We start from the raw sequence: 16,556 nt of genomic DNA on the forward strand, positions 1-16,556 counted from the left end.
GTTCATACTATTTGTTCTAACTTTCGCTTCGTCGTGAAATTTTGAAAATTAAGGTAAGACTTTCTGTTGAGATTCTAGGGTGGAACCCCATTTGACAATGTTTTGGTCCTCACTATTGTATTTTTCACTTATTTTTTCAGTTTAAATATTCTACTAAGTATACATTTGTTGGTCAATAAATCATAAAACCTCTTCCAAACACCTTATAAAGTTTTCCTTAATGCTCGCAGAAAATATTTCACAAAAATAAAAATTTTCATTTTTGACCAAAAAAACGTGGGTTAATCACGACATTTAGTCAGTTTTGCAAATTCGTACATAAATCACCGTTCAATCTATTTATTTTCACATTTTCCTCGATGTGAAGTTTTAAAAATTAAGGTGAGACCTTTCATTGAGATTCTTGAGGGTGGAACCCCATTTGACAATGTTTTAGCCCTGACTATTGTATTTTTCACTTATTTTTTAAGTTTACAGCTTAAATATTCTACTAAGTATACATTTGTTGCTCAATAAATCATAAATCCGCTTACCTTATAAAGTTTTGCTTAATGCTCGTAGAAAATATTTCGCAAAAATAAAAAAATTTCATTTTTGACCAAAAAACGTAGGTTAAGAATCACAGTTTTAGTCACTTTTACAAATTTGTATAAAAATCGTCAATCTATTTGTTTTTACCTTCACTTCATTGTGAGATTTCTAAAACTAATGTTCTTTTTGTTGATATTATTGAGGGTTGAAACCTATTTTGCAATGTTTTGGTGCTCGCTACTATATTTTTAATTTCTTTTTTATTTTTCAACTTAAATATTTGCTAAGTCTACATTTGTTGCTCAGTAAATCGTAAAATCACTTTACAATATCTTATAAAGTTTTCTTTGATACTCACGGAAAAATTTGCCCGAAAACTAAAAATTTGCGTTAAAAAAAAAAAGAAGAACATTAGTTAATACTCACGGCTTTTTGTCGATTTTGCAAATTAGTACAAAAATCATCATTGAATATAATTTTTTTTTCACCTTCGCCTCACTGTGAAGTTTTTTAAATTAATGTAAGACTTTCATTGATAGTTTTTATGATAAAACACCATTTGCAATGTTTTGAACCTTACTACTATATATTTCTTTTTCTTTTTTTGAGTTTTTGACTTAAATGTTCTATTAAATATAAATTTGTTGTTCAATAAATCATAAAACTACGATTTTAGTTGATTTTGTAAATTCGTACAAAGATCATCTGTTTTAGGAGGAGATTTAGGAGATCGGATAATTAAATTAAAACAGCTGGGAGCACTCGAATTAATGTCATAATATACTTCACTCGATAAATCATATTGTATTGAGATATAAACAATACTTGAAACACTATAAGAAGTCATGCGGTCAAACAAATGAAAAATGACAAGAAATTGCTATAAGCCTCCACTAAATGTTTACAACTGTAATGTGTAGGTGTACAATATGTTATAACAAATTGAAACTATAAGTTACAACACAAGCCTGATGATTTCCAACAGATCGCTTGTTCAGTTACATCTCTATATCGTCCAGGTCGGGTAGAGGAAAACGAAGGATTGCAGCAATGCCAGTTATCTGCGCCAGTTCTGTTCATATGATACGACGATTAGAGAGTTTGGTTCAGGAATTTTTTAAAAGTGACAGATGCTTGTAGCAGCATTCGTATGAACGAACGATGGAAAAACTTACGTTCTCCCGAAACATGCAAAGAAGAAAAGATATGAACAGTGCCCCCTGAATCCTTCACTGATTTCACCAAATTGGCATACCTTTGCCTCGCTACTACATCGGCATTCCTGTCCATCAAGAAATTCTTAATGTTGCAGACCTTTATACTCATATATGTTTTCTCTCCTGTAATGAAAAGAACATTTGGACCAGTTCATTATTGGTAAAGAAGACAGTCAAACTAACCTGAAGAGTTCATCCGTTATCAAAAGGGTTTGGATAGCCATTCGATCATGAGCAACTTCAACATGTTTCGGTCCATAGCATGCACGATCCGGATCCTGCACAATAACAACAGTAAAAATTACAAAGAATGTTGGAGGAAAACTTAGATGAAAAAAACGATAAAGCTTTTCTCTAAGCACAAAAATTCTACGAGTAAAAATTACAGAAATTTAATCCCTCCGAAAGACTAACAGATATATTAACTTTTGGGTTGGATGGAGTAACTACTGAATTGAAGCTGCCCTGTTGCTCATTTATGGTTGTTACTCTCTATCCTAATCTTAAAAAGTTATAACCCATATTTTGTGGTCTTCAACTATCACTGGTTTTGTAAACATGCTTATCAAGATTAAGCCTCCAATCATTGTTCCAAAGGTTCATCAATTGGCATCCAAGTATAACTTTAAATTAAAGCAATAATTATATATTTCAGTTTAGAACCTGACATTTGAAAGCATGCCAAAGAAATCTTGGAGAACTCGAACCTGAAGAAAAAAAGGCCCAACACGCACTGTTACTTTTCTTTGGTTTGGCAATGACAAGTAAAGGAGTTACAAACATTAACCAAGTTGGGTGGTGTACCTCTTGCGCCGCTTGAGTATCTTTTATCATATTCATAACATTTGGAGCATCCATAACCTCCCTTAAGCTATGCCTGTCATTGCAAGAAGATAAAATGCATACTTGTGAATTAAGATCGAAAATCATAGACAATAAACTGCAAAGGTGCATTGATTCTGTAAGTCAGCAACAAGATTAAATAATAATGAGTAAATGAGCATCACAGGTACTGGATGTATGAACTGGTAAATCCCCAGCGACCCTTTAAAATACTAAAATTAAAAACATGATGTGTTCCCGGCACATTGCTAAAAAGTTATACCTGTAGTCGGTAATCCCAACTCCCAAGTACCCAGTAATCCCAACTCCCAAGTACTCATTATTGAATATAAAACATTTAATGCAGACCACTCCAGCAACGAATAATGAACAGTCGGAAATGAAAATGATACAAGAACACGGGTAAATCAAGAACATTTACAGAACAAATATGGTAGTAATTTGGACACGTGACCATACTTGTAACCTGAGCTTGTGTGCACAAGAATAATCCGTGACTTGTTCTCAATAATAGCTCTCAGCTGTTTTCTTTCTGCTTCCAATAATAGGTGACGATGAAACTGATCCTGAAGCAGATAAGAATGCAGATTAGTATCAAACAAACTGTATTATGCTTTATATATAGTCAGTTCATAAAACCAGGTAAAGACTGATTCCACAAGTAACCAATTTAAGAAGAAATCTCTATCTGTAGTGCTAAAAATAGTCCACTAGTAAAAATAACGCTTGAAGGCGATTCGCAATTTCACACTAATGAGTTCCAAAAGCTCAGAGTCATATCACACCTTTGTGAAACCTGGACTTGCAATCACAGCACAGCGAACAACACTGAAATCAACGTGCTTCAAGAATGCCTATCGATATACAAAGCTGTATCATTAGATGCAAGCTATGTTTGACAGTGTGAGGAGCTTCCAAGTAAAACTCAACTTGAAATTACCTGTAACACGTTCTCAAAGAACTTATTCAAAGCCTATAAAAAACAGAAAGATATTAGTAATACAATAAGTACAGAAACTCTTTTAACATCATTCTTGCCAGATAACTTGATGTCAGGAAAAACAAATTCTAAAAAAGAAAACATACCGACTCATAACCTGCAATCCCAGGTCCGTGCTTGCGAGGAATTGAAGTTTCTATTCGTGAACGAGTAATTGTCATACTGATAGATATAGTTGCAAGAACATTAGTCTCATAAGGTCATAATTTTTCAGGTGCATGATAAGTATAGGATAACACTGCATATGCTTAATCTTGACTTTGGAGCTTTTTATGAGTGATATTTTCAAAACCACAATTTCATAAAGAAAGTCCAAAAATAAGTTAATCAGAAGATTTTAACCAATCTGTCAGGCAGTTTCCTAACACACATTTCAAGGATATAACCAAGATCCTAATGCAGAGGACTACCAGAAAAATAGGGGAGAGTAATGTGGCTAGGGTCCTAGGGATGGGCAATGGGTCTGCATGGATACTCCACCATCACCATCGCTCATCACCATTCAAACGAATCATGTTGGAAATGATGTTAGGCACACCTTTTACCAATAAGGAGAATATGTGCTAATCCTTCTTGCATTAAAACCACAGCTAGATCAGCACTTGCACCGGGATCTGAAAATTGTAGAAACAAGACTACCACATAAATACAAGACCCTAAACATTAATGTCCATCCCTATAATAAGAGGGAGGAGGTTCCACTATGCATTGTATAATTGGTATTTAAGTAAATAACTGAGGCTTTCAGGTAGTAACACTCCTTTGTCACATTGGACTACCTCAGACTGGGAAGGACTAAAACCCTTGCATAGGCTTAAGCCATTGACGAAGACAGACACGAAATGAGACCATTTTAGTAATTGGCCGATATCACAAGAAAGAGAATTAGAGTATATACCGGAGGCTTGATGGAGTTCGTGCAAGGCCAATGAGTCCCAGACATCCTAAAACATATGACATAGTACGACACAAGTCAATGCATTGAATTACAGGTTTATATCACATGAAATTCAAAGAATCCAACAGAAAAAATAAATATGGATTGTTATAAACTTGTACAGATTAACGAAAATTAAACCTTCCTTAAGACAAAAGGTCGGTGCAGCTCAAGCTCCAAAGTGTGAAATGCTCCTATCTGCATTAAGAAGAATAGAGGCTTAGAGCAGAACTTAAAATTTGCCAATTGATCAGTCCTAAATTCAATTTAAGACGACATTCACCTTTACATATTCATTCTCCAGGATATTCTTCCCACGTATACGCAAGACAGCTCCTACTTTGTCAAAGTCAGCAACCTAAAAGGAATGTAGGAAATAAGTACAGAACACCAAACAAAAAGCATAATTAGAGCTAATTTTTCTCCATACCTCCTCGACTTTGATTTCTAACTTCAGCTTCACGCGCTCTGCATCTCTTCCACCACCAGCAGCTTCTCTTAGAACTTTCCTATTACACAAAGCATACGGTTGTCAGGAAAATTGCTACTGGATACATGTTGACCAATCAAACTGGTTCCCGAGCATCACTTAATTAAAAAGAATTCATATACCATCTCCGCATATAAGAAAAAATACACTCAGAATTATAGAATTCGACTTGCATTGATTGCAAAGTAAAATTTGTCATTTCTTCCTACAATTTCCAAGACAATGTTACAAGTACAAATACACAAAAAATTTCACTCAAGCTTACTCCTAAGAAAAAAAAATTTGAGGAAAAAAAATAATTAATGAAAGTATTTCAGAAACGAATCCAATGCATCTAACAATTAAATTCAAATTCCTCCTATTAAAATTAAAATAAAAAAATTGAATTGAGCTGGTGTTGTAACAAGTAAATAAAAATTCGACCTGCAATTAATCAGTAAATCGAATGGCGAAAGGGAAAATAGTTTTACCTAACAGTGACAGCCATGACTGTATCTCCCGGAGCAATCAAATTATAAGCATACCACAAATCATCGGAATCTACTGGTATCATCTGCCTCACCCACCAATTCAAAATCACCCAAAATTCAAATCATAGTTACAGGTTTACACCAAATCCATAAAAAACTAATCACTGTATGAACAATAATGATTATGAAATAATCAAATCATAATTTACCTTAACGCTGCCGGGTCCGCCGGGAATATAGTCCTTCCGGACAATCTTCATGGTCGTGCTGTACCGGATTACTTCTCCGAACCAAATTCGAAGGAACAAAGTGTTGATTTTAGGGTGTCCACCGACGACGAGAGAAGGAAGACGAAGGACGGAAGGAGGAGCTTAAGAAGCTTTCGGTTTGAGTGGCGGTAATGTTGCGCCGTGCACGCGCGAAATACTCGACACGAGTTTTTCCGAGGGTAGACTTGGCGGGCCGGGCCCCAAGTATTTTATAAGTAATGGACTCCTGGATCGTTTACCTTGGGCTTGGTGGTATCGTGCTAATGCTCCAGACAAGTCCATTACGTATTGGCTGGCTACAATATTTATATCTATTTAATATAATTACTAATTATTATTTAACTGTCGAGATGAGATTGAAAGTATTATAGCCAAATTTGAAACGGAGTGAGATATACTTAACCAATGAAAAATTTAAAATACGTGGTGTCGTATAATTGATCTTGTGATATATTTAACCAATGAAAAATTTAAAATACATGATGTGTAATTGATCTTGGATTCCACGGTAATTTTAGGAGGGAGGGAGTAAGTCCTTCATTTCACTTGCCTCTAAACTTTTAGTTTAGGTTTGTTAACAGTTTTCTGCTCGCTCTGCACCGAATGAATGGTGCGTTGGGCATGCTGCAAGTGTCAAGGACCCAACAACGAAGGATCAAACAGACGGGCATTCCAGCTAAACAGAAACATAAAGCAATACTAACAACGTAACGTAGATGTAGCACGGGAAGTCAAAACAAAATTATAAGGCCTTCGGTCAATCGCATTAGTTCACGAACAAAAGCAGAAAATGGAAGATCAAAATTCCTCCAAAAGCTCTAAAGCATAATTTAAAGATGTATTTAATACAGTGTTCAAAAGACAAATCTAGATTCATAAACTCCAAAATTATAATCAGAATACCACTCATTCTTCGAAAGAAACGACCTCCTCTACCTGGTTTATCACCTCTTCGACCTCAATAGCTTTAGCCTCATATTCCTCTTCCTCATCACTCGCTTCTCCGTCCCTAAGATTTTTCCTTGCCTCTTTCTCTTCTTCATGCTTCTGCTTCCAGTGAGCCACCCATTTCTCCCATTCCTCCTTCAACATTCTTCTCTTCTCGCGATCCTGCTCGCTCAAGAAGATTGAAACATCCTGGTCCTCAGCCTCATACTTCTTGCTGTACTTCTTCAAGTTCTTTGCAATCTCCTCCTCTTTCTCAGGAGTCAGCAATGATGGTGGCCTTGGGCGCCATAAGAACTACAAAAAAGGGCTTAGCAGTTAGAACATGACATCTATTACAACTAGAATTTATCTACTATCACAAAGGGCTCGTACTTCCAAATCTATCATCACAAACTTCATCATACACTACTATGACACTACAATGAGAAAAAAGAATTCGTAAAGTAAAATTATTTTAGACCCAATTTCTTCATTTCTTTTTCTGTTGTAAGAACCTTGATGTAATAGAGATGATTAAAGTTTTTTAAAGATTGAGTAACATGACAACAATAATGAGCATGCAAATAAGATTTAGTGCCTCCTCTATAATGGTGTTACCTGAAAGAAATGATCCTTTAGTGTCCGATAAAGTAGCTTGCCATTGAATGTCCAGATGTTGAAGCCGTTCTCCATCTCATGGACTGAGGTCACTGCAGTAGCTACGTATCTGAAAGACAAAAAAAATCAAGACATGAGTAAGAAGCCAACTGAATAGTAAGAGATCCAAAATTATACCTTCCAGTCGGATCCCAATCAATATCTGTCGCCATGAAATGTTCAGCGGTGGCCATGGTTTCCAGCTCATCGACATTGTAAAACTCTAGCTGCCCATTAAAACCTTTCAATCCCGCCAAAATGATGAAGCGCCCAGTAGGTGACCAGTAGAGAGCATTTGCCTGCTTTCCTTTGAGAGTAGTGAGCTTCGAAACACGGCCAGTATTGTGAGCACTTCGCATGGAGTAGAAACTTATGTCGGGCCTTGGGTTGTTATTCGCGTTCGTGTTATCACAATGAATTACCGCGAACCTGTGGCCCTTAGGCTCCCAAGCGAATGCAATAATTTTGTCGTTTTTATTCTCCAATTCCAAGACTTCAATAGGAATGTCCCGCTCCTTGATTCTGAAAAGCTCAAATCCAGTGTATGTGCTTTTCTTTGTTTTGGTGTAGCGATCAACTTGAACAGCTAGATACTCCCCGTTGCTCTGCCAGTACATTTTGCAATCGCTGACACTGAAAAGATTCTTCTGCCTCAACTCCTCCTTAGCGGGGATTTGAACAAGACTCACCTATTTGTATCAGTGAAGCATTGGTTTAACTACCCTGAAGTGAAATACAGAAAAGGGAAAAAAGAAAAGACCAGATCTAAGAAAACAGACAGTAAAATGAAACAAGATACACACCCTCGCAGGCTGGTTGCCACCACCCAGTTCAGGAACAAATAGCGCAAGGATCGGATCAGTTGGTGACCAACTGAAGTCCATAACGTTTTCCACCTTCATTGACTTTTTGTCTACAAGGGAAAATGTCTCCGTTTCATATACAGAGATGACATTTTTTCCCATTCTGGCAAAGTACTTGTCGTCTTTTCCCCCGGCCCATCTGCAAATTTAAGAGAAAATGTGAAGGCATTAGAATACTGAGCAACACAAACTCTCAAATTCACATTTGCGTCATATAAACTTACTTGAAAACAGGCCAAGACACCCCAGCAACACCTCCAGCTCCTCCAGTAGCAAAATCATCTGGGCTTCCTTTAAAATCTCTCATTACTTTTCCGGTCCTCACATCAAAAATGTTTATCACTACCCTCTGCAAAATAACTTCACATTAGAAACAGAAACAAGGCAAAAGAAAAATCATAAAAAGCACTGAATCTCACTCACATTTGCATCACGAGGATTGCTTGGTTCATGGCTGCTGTAAGTCACCAAGTATTTCTCACCAGGTGAGAAATCAATCAGTCGAACCTGCAGTTGACAGTTAGAGGTCAGTACCCAAAAAAATAAATACAAATACTAATTAAAATTATAACCCAAAACCAAAAACAACCTGGGAATGAGCATAACGCATCAGACGATTGAACGTAGAGGCGCCTCCCCAGACTGCAACACCCAGTCTGTGAACAGTGGCCAGGTAAGTCCCTAGAGGGGACCACTGCACGAAGCTCTCAGTCCAGAACTGTAACAGACAATACATACGATTATTTGCAATTGAAATATTCAATATAAGAGAAGTGACTGTTTAGAATAAAAAACTAACAATGTGTAAAGGGAAATACACATCCACTTACAGTGCGTTTGTAGAACGGTTCTGGCTTCAGGTGCCTTGCATCATTCCATAGCACTTCAGTGTCTGCACCATAACGAATGACCATTTGGTCCCTGGCCTTTTCGTCAGTCAGCCACTGTTGAAGGTTTTCCTGTAATGATGTCCAAGAAGATAATATAACATAATAAATACTAGAGCTTAATTTCAATGCATGATGGCCAAAAAGTGATTGATTAGAGCATAATTACCCCTGGAGTATACGGTTTACTTTCAGGAGGGGCCCATTGATCCGGAACTTTCATGAACCGATCAAAGTCTTCAAACATGTTGACAACAAAAATATGTGATCGATCCAGCTTGTATCCATGAGTCCTCTCTTTGGCAAGCTCAGCTTCCTATAATTACAACAAAGCAAGTTCACACATCAATCATTCACACCTATCAATCGGCCAAATTTCGTTTGAAACACAAAAGACGCACAAATTGTCATTTCTAAGAGAAAAGATACCTGAGGAGTATTAAACTCAAGGAAGCAATAACCCAAGGTTTTATTGGTTTCGGGGTCAAGAGGCATCCAAAAGCCGTCGTCTTTGATCACACCAATCTGACTGTAGATTTTACGAATAACGTTTTCGAGTTTCTCAAACTTTTCCAAAGGAACAACAGGGAGGTTATCAACAACAATTATGTTGCCAAACCCTGCGTCCAACTCCGAATTGTCCACTTTGTATATATCCTCATCGTCACTACGCAACCATAAATATAAATCAATCAACTAATTCAAATAAACATTCAAATCGTGATGCTACAGAGCCAAAACACAAAATTTATGAGTTCCAAACAGCGAAATCTTGCTATCAAATTCGTGGAAACGATAGGGTTCCGGAAAAAACGAATCATGCTATCAAATCTCTGGAAAGTTGGGGATTGGTTCGGAGCTAGGGTTACCTAATAATGCCAAAGTCTTCGCCGGAAGGGAGGCGGATAGAATCGAGGTCGAGCTGCGAGAGGTCGATTCCGATTCGGGCCGCCGTCGCCTCTATGTCGTTGTACGCCATGACGTCCGCCATGTTTGTGTCAGAGAAGCCGAGATTCGAGAGGGCTCGCGCAGCAGTGCAACGGAGGTGGAGAGTGTGCTTTTTAGGGTTTTGTTGCGACTCTGTGCGTAAGCTATCGATTGGGTTGCGGATGCGTTTGCCTTCGCTCAGTTGGTTCTTACGAAATAAAACGAAACTATAAATATTAATGTTTATTTTCAAGCCCAACAAATTAAGGCCACGACTATCATGGGCCTACAAATTGTCTCCAAAACTGTGCAGCCAGAGCCCAGTAAATACCAGCCACGTGCGCGATTCTAAAGATAAAAATGGTGCCGGTCGAACGTGTTTTAGAATTGAGTAATATTAAGAAGATTAAATTTTTTAAATTAAATTGTAAATATCATTAATAAAAAATAAGCATGTTAATCGATACTTAATTAATAATCCAATCATCTACAACCATATCATTTAGTTTGCAAATTTTATTTAAAAAATTTGGTCTACCTAACATTACTCTTCAACATCAAGCTCTAAAAATAAACAAATTTTTGTTGGGAATTATGTATGATCAAAAATTTTTTGCTTATTTATATTCTTTATTCTACCGGATTTCGAAAATTACTTAATACCGCATTCCTAGTCATAGTATATTGTGAAGGATTTGTTTGAAATGTTTGAAAACTAACAAACGCTTCTAATTGCAATTAGTAAAAAAACGAAAACGGTTCTAGTTGTAAAAGCATTTTTGGATTCATGAGAAGGTTACTCAGTATCGGCTTGTTTTTAGTAGGAAAAACTTTTTAAGTGTTTTAGGTCGTGGAAGGGTGTTTATGAAGTGATTGTAAGTGCTTTTTCAAAAAGCACTTAAATTTTTTTAAAGATTTATACATATTCATAATAAAAATGTTATATAATAAGTGTTTTTTACATAAATAATTCGCAAAGCGTAAACAAAGTTAAGGGCATTCAAGGACTAAATAGTTTTAGAAATTCAAGTGACATTGATTCATCGTGATTTTTCCTTGAATTTTTAGAGAGGGTCTAGATCGTCCAGCGAAATTCATGAATGAAACAAAATCGAAAACTGCAGAAGAGATAAGAAAATGAAGAAAGAAGCTGAAGATGTAAACTCACTTGGTCAACTTGTATTTTGTTCTTTCACGTCTAACGCCCGGAGATAAGCAGCATCAATATTGGATGCGATTTCGTGAAAGATTAGAATATTGTCACCACTGTTTGTTATCAAGGAAGACAGATTAGTCTAGTCTTATATGTATCAAGGAAGATAGATTAGTATGTCATTAATATATGGTCTTATCCATATGATGTCGTTGTTTTGTATAAATTTGAACTTGAAGTATACATTATATGGAAGAAAACTGTTAGGGAGACTTTCTCAACAGTCAGATTCTTTGTCAGTTCATGTGTTCGCATAATATTTTATAATGTTAGACTATCAGCCGTGTTTAAAATTTCTTCAATACAATCGATAATTCGATGGAAGTATTTCTAAAAAATCAGATAAAGATATAGAAATGGGGTCTAGTCTAAACTTCAACTCTTTATCGAAGCAACAAAGTTTAGGCTAAAATTAACATATCGTCGATATTTCTTACACATATGTTAAATATCGAAAAAATTCTTATATTTCGTCCGAATCAATGTTTGACAATCCCTAAAATTTCAATTAAAAATTCTATGATTATCATCAAAAGTAACCGATATCAATATTTGATATATTCATCTATATTACATATCAATAGCTTCACCAAAATTGATATTTTGCCTATAAGTCTCATTTTAACAGAGTTTTCTTATATTGAAGGGGCTTGACTAGTTTTTGGATTTTTTTTGCCTGGTCAGAGGCCTTGGTGCGGGTGGTGTTGTCATGTGCGGCCACGTTGAGGACAATTATATGATCATATCCGTCTGCATGTCGCATGCAGATTTTTCTCAAGTTCTCAACGCGTGTCATCCGCCGTCTGCTTTTAAACCCTCCCTCTCCTACGAATCGTTTTTATTAGGGTTCTTGTTATTTATATGCTTTCACCTCAGCCGAAGAGCTTTTTCTGCTGGTAATCATAAATCTCCAATAGTTTTTAATTTACTTAGCTAATTAGTTCATACTTGTTCTAAAGTCCAGTAGCTGGATTTACCATGAAATCAACTCAAGCTAAGTAGCTGCTCGCACTGATCGATCAGGTAGTTAACTTTTGATATTTTCATCATCTTTTTCGAGCATCATCGCATCTTTTAATTATTTGATCACTCGAAAGTTGAATAAGAAAAATCAATGATTAATATTGGAATTATTTTATCATGTTTGTTAATTTCGATCATTGTTTTTAATTTAGTTTTAATAATTTTTGGACCTTGCTTGCTGAATGATGCCTTTCAATTGTTGGAAAATTTTGAATTTTGAACTCTTGTGTCGTTTTTTTTTATCAATCAATTTCAAGTGTAACAGGGAATTGATGTATCTCTATTTATAAATTCCCTCTAAATTCTTAAGTTTATTTCCCTCATCGAAATCCAAAATTCAAATAATTGACTGGTAATAATATGGTTGCTATATGCATCCATAGGCCATGGAAGATCCAAGTGGGGAGTCCGAGCTAGAAGAAGACTCCCCTGAAGCAAACTGTGGTAAGGTGAGATGGATCTTGAACAAGGGATGGGGACTTGGGAAGAAAGTTCTGGTGACTGGTATGGTAATTTCTTCTGCCCCAATTGTTCTTCCGCCGCTTGTGGTTATTTCCACAATTGGGCTTGCCCTTTCTGTTCCATCCGGCGTTGTCTTGGCAAGTTATGCTTGCAGTGAGAAGATCATGAGCAAGTTACTCCCTTATAGTGAGCCTCCTCCTCTGTTTGAAAATAATGTAACATTAATGTCGAATAACGAAGAATTGGAGCTTGATGAGGAATGGGAACGGGGTACGTGGGTAGGAGCGAAGACTGATATCGAAAAGGAAGAAGGATGGGATTGGAGGGATTGACTCGAAGGCCGCGAGATGTGAGTTGAATTTGTAGATGAGGAAACTGGTGACATTATTGAGGAGGATGCACAAGGAAATGTAACTGAAGACGTGAATGAAATTGAATTTGTAGAAGAAAATGGATATGCGGAGGACGTAGATGATTCTACGGATGAGGAGGAAAAGCTAATATTGGATAGTATTTATGAGGTGAAAATTAAAGGATTGAGTGAGGATTTTAATGATGATTCCGTACTAGATGAGAATCAAGTCGACGAGGTCTGTGTATTAGTGTTCAATGTAGTTGAGGGTGATGTGCAAATGGGAGTGATACCCATTGAAAGGTCTACCATAGCAATCAAAGAAAGCGAGGGTCAAGAAAGAGTAAATGATATAGTACAAGAGGCGGAGTTGGTGGAAGAGACGAGGGGCTTGCTAGAAAAAATTAGGGATGAAGGCAACACTGATAATGCAATGGAGATGGACAAGCAGTATGTGGGAGAAAATGAAGGAGGTGGGGAGCTAATCAATCAAAAAATTGGTTCAAATGGATTGAGATACCAGTTGAAGCTAGAATTTCTGATATTGGATCGCAAGAATCTACTAATACCAGGGAAGGTGGAGTTGCGGACATTCCAGATGAGTGTGAAGGTATGCAAGGATTCTAAGAAATGAGATTTGCAAACGATGCAAAGACCGTTTATGAGGATGTCAAACCGGTTAGAGATATTGGGAGTGTTTCGGAAAGCAAGAATGCGGAGAATGATTTAGCGGCCAAGAAGCCAATAGTGGAAACCAAGAATGTTAATGACGTTTCAGTGGAAGAAAAATCAAGGGCAAAAACAAGGAATTTGAAGCCTTTGGCGAGCAGCTTCACAGAAGACAAGCAAAAGCTTGTGATAAACAAAGAGGAAATAGTACAAGGAAGGAGAACCGATGATACAATCAATGAATTAGAGTTTCAGTTGATTAGAGAGAAGGAAATTGTGTTTTCAAATGCAGATGCAAGAGAGATTGCTGATGAAAGCGGGCTTCATTTGTTTGATGAGAAGAATGAATCTGGTCAGCAAGACTGGCATTCTTCTTATGGAATTTCTGAAGGTAAAGTTTTTAAACGAATCCTCATAGTAATTTCATGTTTTGGGGTTTCTTTCCCTTACAAATAAGGGAAAGTAGCTACGATAAACATATTTAGACAATTGGTTTACAGATATGATCATTTTTCAGTAACAACATATCATATTTCGGCTACATAACGATGACATAACATAACATAATACAACAATGATATAATGAAGCATAATAAACAGTGATCATTTTTGTACTTAAATGTCAAAATATGTATATTGCAACTAATTTGCCTTTTTGTTCCCTAATCCACAAATTCAAATGCTTACTCAATCTTTAGAATGTGCAGGTCATGTGGGTGATGAAGGTGCAGATTATGCAGAGCTTCCCGTTTCAAGCATTGCACGTGAATCTACAGATTCTGGAATATCATCCGGAAAGGACGTTACAATGCCTTCACATGGGGTTAGAGCTTAATTTATGTCTTTCGAAGATTAACTAATTTCATATGTACTAGCTCATAAGATTTTTTGTTGTTTGTTTCCGGTTTGATGTCACACTAAGAGCATTAGTAGAGTTAGATTGTGCGTATTGGTTTAGCATTTGTTAGCTGCAGATACCAGAAAACGTTTTGATCCAAAGTTTGTGCTCCCCGGAAGCTAGAAACTGTTGAGGTTTCTCATCCTCTGCCATTTCATCGGCAAGCGTCCCGTAGTTGTAAGCTATCTGTAAGAGTTGTATATTTGGCTCTACTTGTGCAAATTTATGTTGCTTTCTACTGTAATTCCTTTTTTGGGCTTTAAATCTGTTTACTAAACTTCTTAAAGGTCTTACGAGTTAAAATTGACCAGTTGTGGAACGATACAAACTAAAAGCAAAAATGTCAAGTCTTATTTAATTTTTTATACCACATTTGTAGATCTCTAATAGATATGGAATCCACATGTATTAATGAGTCATATATTAAAGAGGTGAAACAACTGTAGTATAAAAAAATTTGGTAAGTTTGGTAAGTTTAGCATTGCTCAACTAAACATAACAAAATGGACACTACTCGGCTTTCTTCATTAGTATAAAAAATTTGATAAGTGTAACATTGTTTAGCTAAACATAACAAAATGAACACTGCTCGACTTTTTTTATTTTTCATATAAGAAGTCGTTCCTCCTTCTTAACAGTTTTAAATGCCTAAATGGACAATGTTGTTTAGGAATTGTCCGTTTGAGAGTGATTTTTGACTCTCTTATTTTTGCATATTGAACTTCCCTTTTCCTTTCGTTCTTGGATTGGATGTAACATTAAACTTGAAAATATAATTAAGCAGAAGAGGTTAGAAGAACAAAAGGAAGTACGAAAATTAATTACCAAAAGGAAGTAACAAAATAGCTTTTCTTTTTAGAGTTATAAGAGCCTAAATCTAAAGGACCTTTATTACAAGTGGATACATTAGCTCTGTAAAAATTAAACAAAAGGTACATTATTTCTGTTAAAATTAATTAATATGCACTTTATTTTTTGTAAGAGTAAACTATTAGATACATTGTTTATTGTAAAAATCAAACAATAGTTACATAATTAACCGTGTTGTTTTCTCCCTCAAAGAGTTGATCATTTATTTTATTAAGTATCAAATTGAACTCAGTAATTGAAATCACCTATGAAACTCAAATGTCGCACCGTAAAAATCTAGTTTCTACAAAATTGGAATTATACTCAATTTTCTTGACAAAAATACTTACGTTAAGTAGAACTTCATTGGTTTTGCAACCAATAAATATATAGTGGGGAGTTGACAAAAAATCGTTGCATAAAAAAAGTTAAAAATTATTAAGAAGGGGAGGGAGGGAAGGAATCTAAATCATTACCAAATTTTTAAAAAGGAAAGAGTTTCAAAGACGCACAGATAAAACGCAACATTATAATTCCGTTCTTATTTACTAAGATATTAGGCTAAACGGGCTTGTTCGATAAGTGTTTTTAAACCACTAAGAGTGATTTTAAGGAAATATTTTTAAAATTAATCTTTAGTAAAAATACAAGTTAAAGCAATAGAGGAATTGCTTCAAATGTGTGTGGAACCCACAAATATTTTTTCTAAAAACACTTGCAATCGTTTAAATGTACTGACCATCTCCAAATGAGATGTAAAAAATGTCACGTAGACATATAACGGAACAAATAACATATCATTTACTTCAATCGAGATGTCAAATATGACATGGAAAAGAAGGCTAAGCTGAAATGGATAAAGATATGTCAAATTTGAAGCTGCATTTAAATTTGATTTTTGTTATTTCCAAAGGCATTCCACCTGTCTTACCTTAATTGTTAGCGTATTTAAGTATTCTTTTATTATTTTTAAACCAATAACAACCTAACTTTTATTATTTTTATTTAAAAAAAACATAAATGAAACAATAAATTTTAGCATATTAGCTAACAAATTTAAATTTAATATTTT

The 16,556-nt window shown here is 35.7% G+C and overlaps 2 protein-coding genes and 1 pseudogene across 3 annotated transcripts; 1 reads left to right on the forward strand and 2 right to left on the reverse strand.

Moving 5' to 3' along the window:
- Window positions 1–1,391: 1,391 nt before the first annotated feature.
- Window positions 1,392–5,904, reverse strand: LOC137745131 (protein PELOTA 1). 2 transcript variants are annotated; one of them, XM_068485018.2, is made up of 16 exons: window positions 5,698–5,904; window positions 5,489–5,571; window positions 4,959–5,037; window positions 4,812–4,886; window positions 4,670–4,726; window positions 4,490–4,535; window positions 4,130–4,205; window positions 3,678–3,753; window positions 3,532–3,564; window positions 3,377–3,445; window positions 3,051–3,157; window positions 2,553–2,625; window positions 2,417–2,455; window positions 1,932–2,026; window positions 1,707–1,813; window positions 1,392–1,603 (listed from the first exon to the last, which is right to left on the reverse strand). In XM_068485018.2, exons 1-16 carry the CDS (start codon window positions 5,746–5,748, stop codon window positions 1,530–1,532), a joined length of 1,140 nt encoding a protein of 379 aa, XP_068341119.1. In that variant the 5' UTR covers window positions 5,749–5,904; the 3' UTR covers window positions 1,392–1,529. The 2 variants fall into 2 exon arrangements, with proteins under 2 accessions (XP_068341119.1, XP_088537673.1); XM_088681547.1 differs by having other exon boundaries at window positions 5,489–5,575; window positions 5,698–5,887.
- Window positions 5,905–6,483: 579 nt separating this feature from the next.
- On the reverse strand, window positions 6,484–10,225 carry LOC137745018 (eukaryotic translation initiation factor 3 subunit B). The gene is made up of 11 exons (XM_068484867.2): window positions 9,961–10,225; window positions 9,521–9,758; window positions 9,261–9,407; window positions 9,035–9,163; window positions 8,794–8,922; window positions 8,628–8,711; window positions 8,429–8,553; window positions 8,145–8,343; window positions 7,480–8,030; window positions 7,303–7,411; window positions 6,484–6,999 (listed from the first exon to the last, which is right to left on the reverse strand). Exons 1-11 carry the CDS (start codon window positions 10,080–10,082, stop codon window positions 6,664–6,666), a joined length of 2,169 nt encoding a protein of 722 aa, XP_068340968.2. The 5' UTR covers window positions 10,083–10,225; the 3' UTR covers window positions 6,484–6,663.
- A 2,415-nt stretch (window positions 10,226–12,640) lies between these two features.
- On the forward strand, window positions 12,641–14,711 carry LOC148692114 (uncharacterized; annotated as a pseudogene).
- The last annotated feature ends 1,845 nt before the right edge of the window (window positions 14,712–16,556 follow it).

Source organism: Pyrus communis, chromosome 12 (assembly GCF_041283825.1).
Source record: "Pyrus communis isolate YQ-2024b chromosome 12, ASM4128382v1, whole genome shotgun sequence".
NCBI lineage: Eukaryota > Viridiplantae > Streptophyta > Magnoliopsida > Rosales > Rosaceae > Pyrus > Pyrus communis.

Excerpts from the sequence above, each read along its gene's own strand:
- LOC137745018 (XM_068484867.2), bottom strand. The coding sequence starts at position 10,082 with ATGGCGGACGTCATGGCGTACAACGACATAGAGGCGACGGCGGCCCGA. Across the intron at positions 9,759-9,960 it reads GAAGACTTTGGCATTATTAG|TGACGATGAGGATATATACA; the intron begins GTAACCCTAGCT and ends ATGGTTGCGTAG. Across the intron at positions 8,031-8,144 it reads GTGGCAACCAGCCTGCGAGG|GTGAGTCTTGTTCAAATCCC; the intron begins GTGTGTATCTTG and ends TGATACAAATAG.
- LOC137745131 (XM_068485018.2), bottom strand. The coding sequence starts at position 5,748 with ATGAAGATTGTCCGGAAGGACTATATTCCCGGCGGACCCGGCAGCGTT. Across the intron at positions 2,626-3,050 it reads CACACAAGCTCAGGTTACAA|GCATAGCTTAAGGGAGGTTA; the intron begins GTATGGTCACGT and ends TTGCAATGACAG. Across the intron at positions 2,456-2,552 it reads ATACTCAAGCGGCGCAAGAG|GTTCGAGTTCTCCAAGATTT; the intron begins GTACACCACCCA and ends TTTTTTCTTCAG.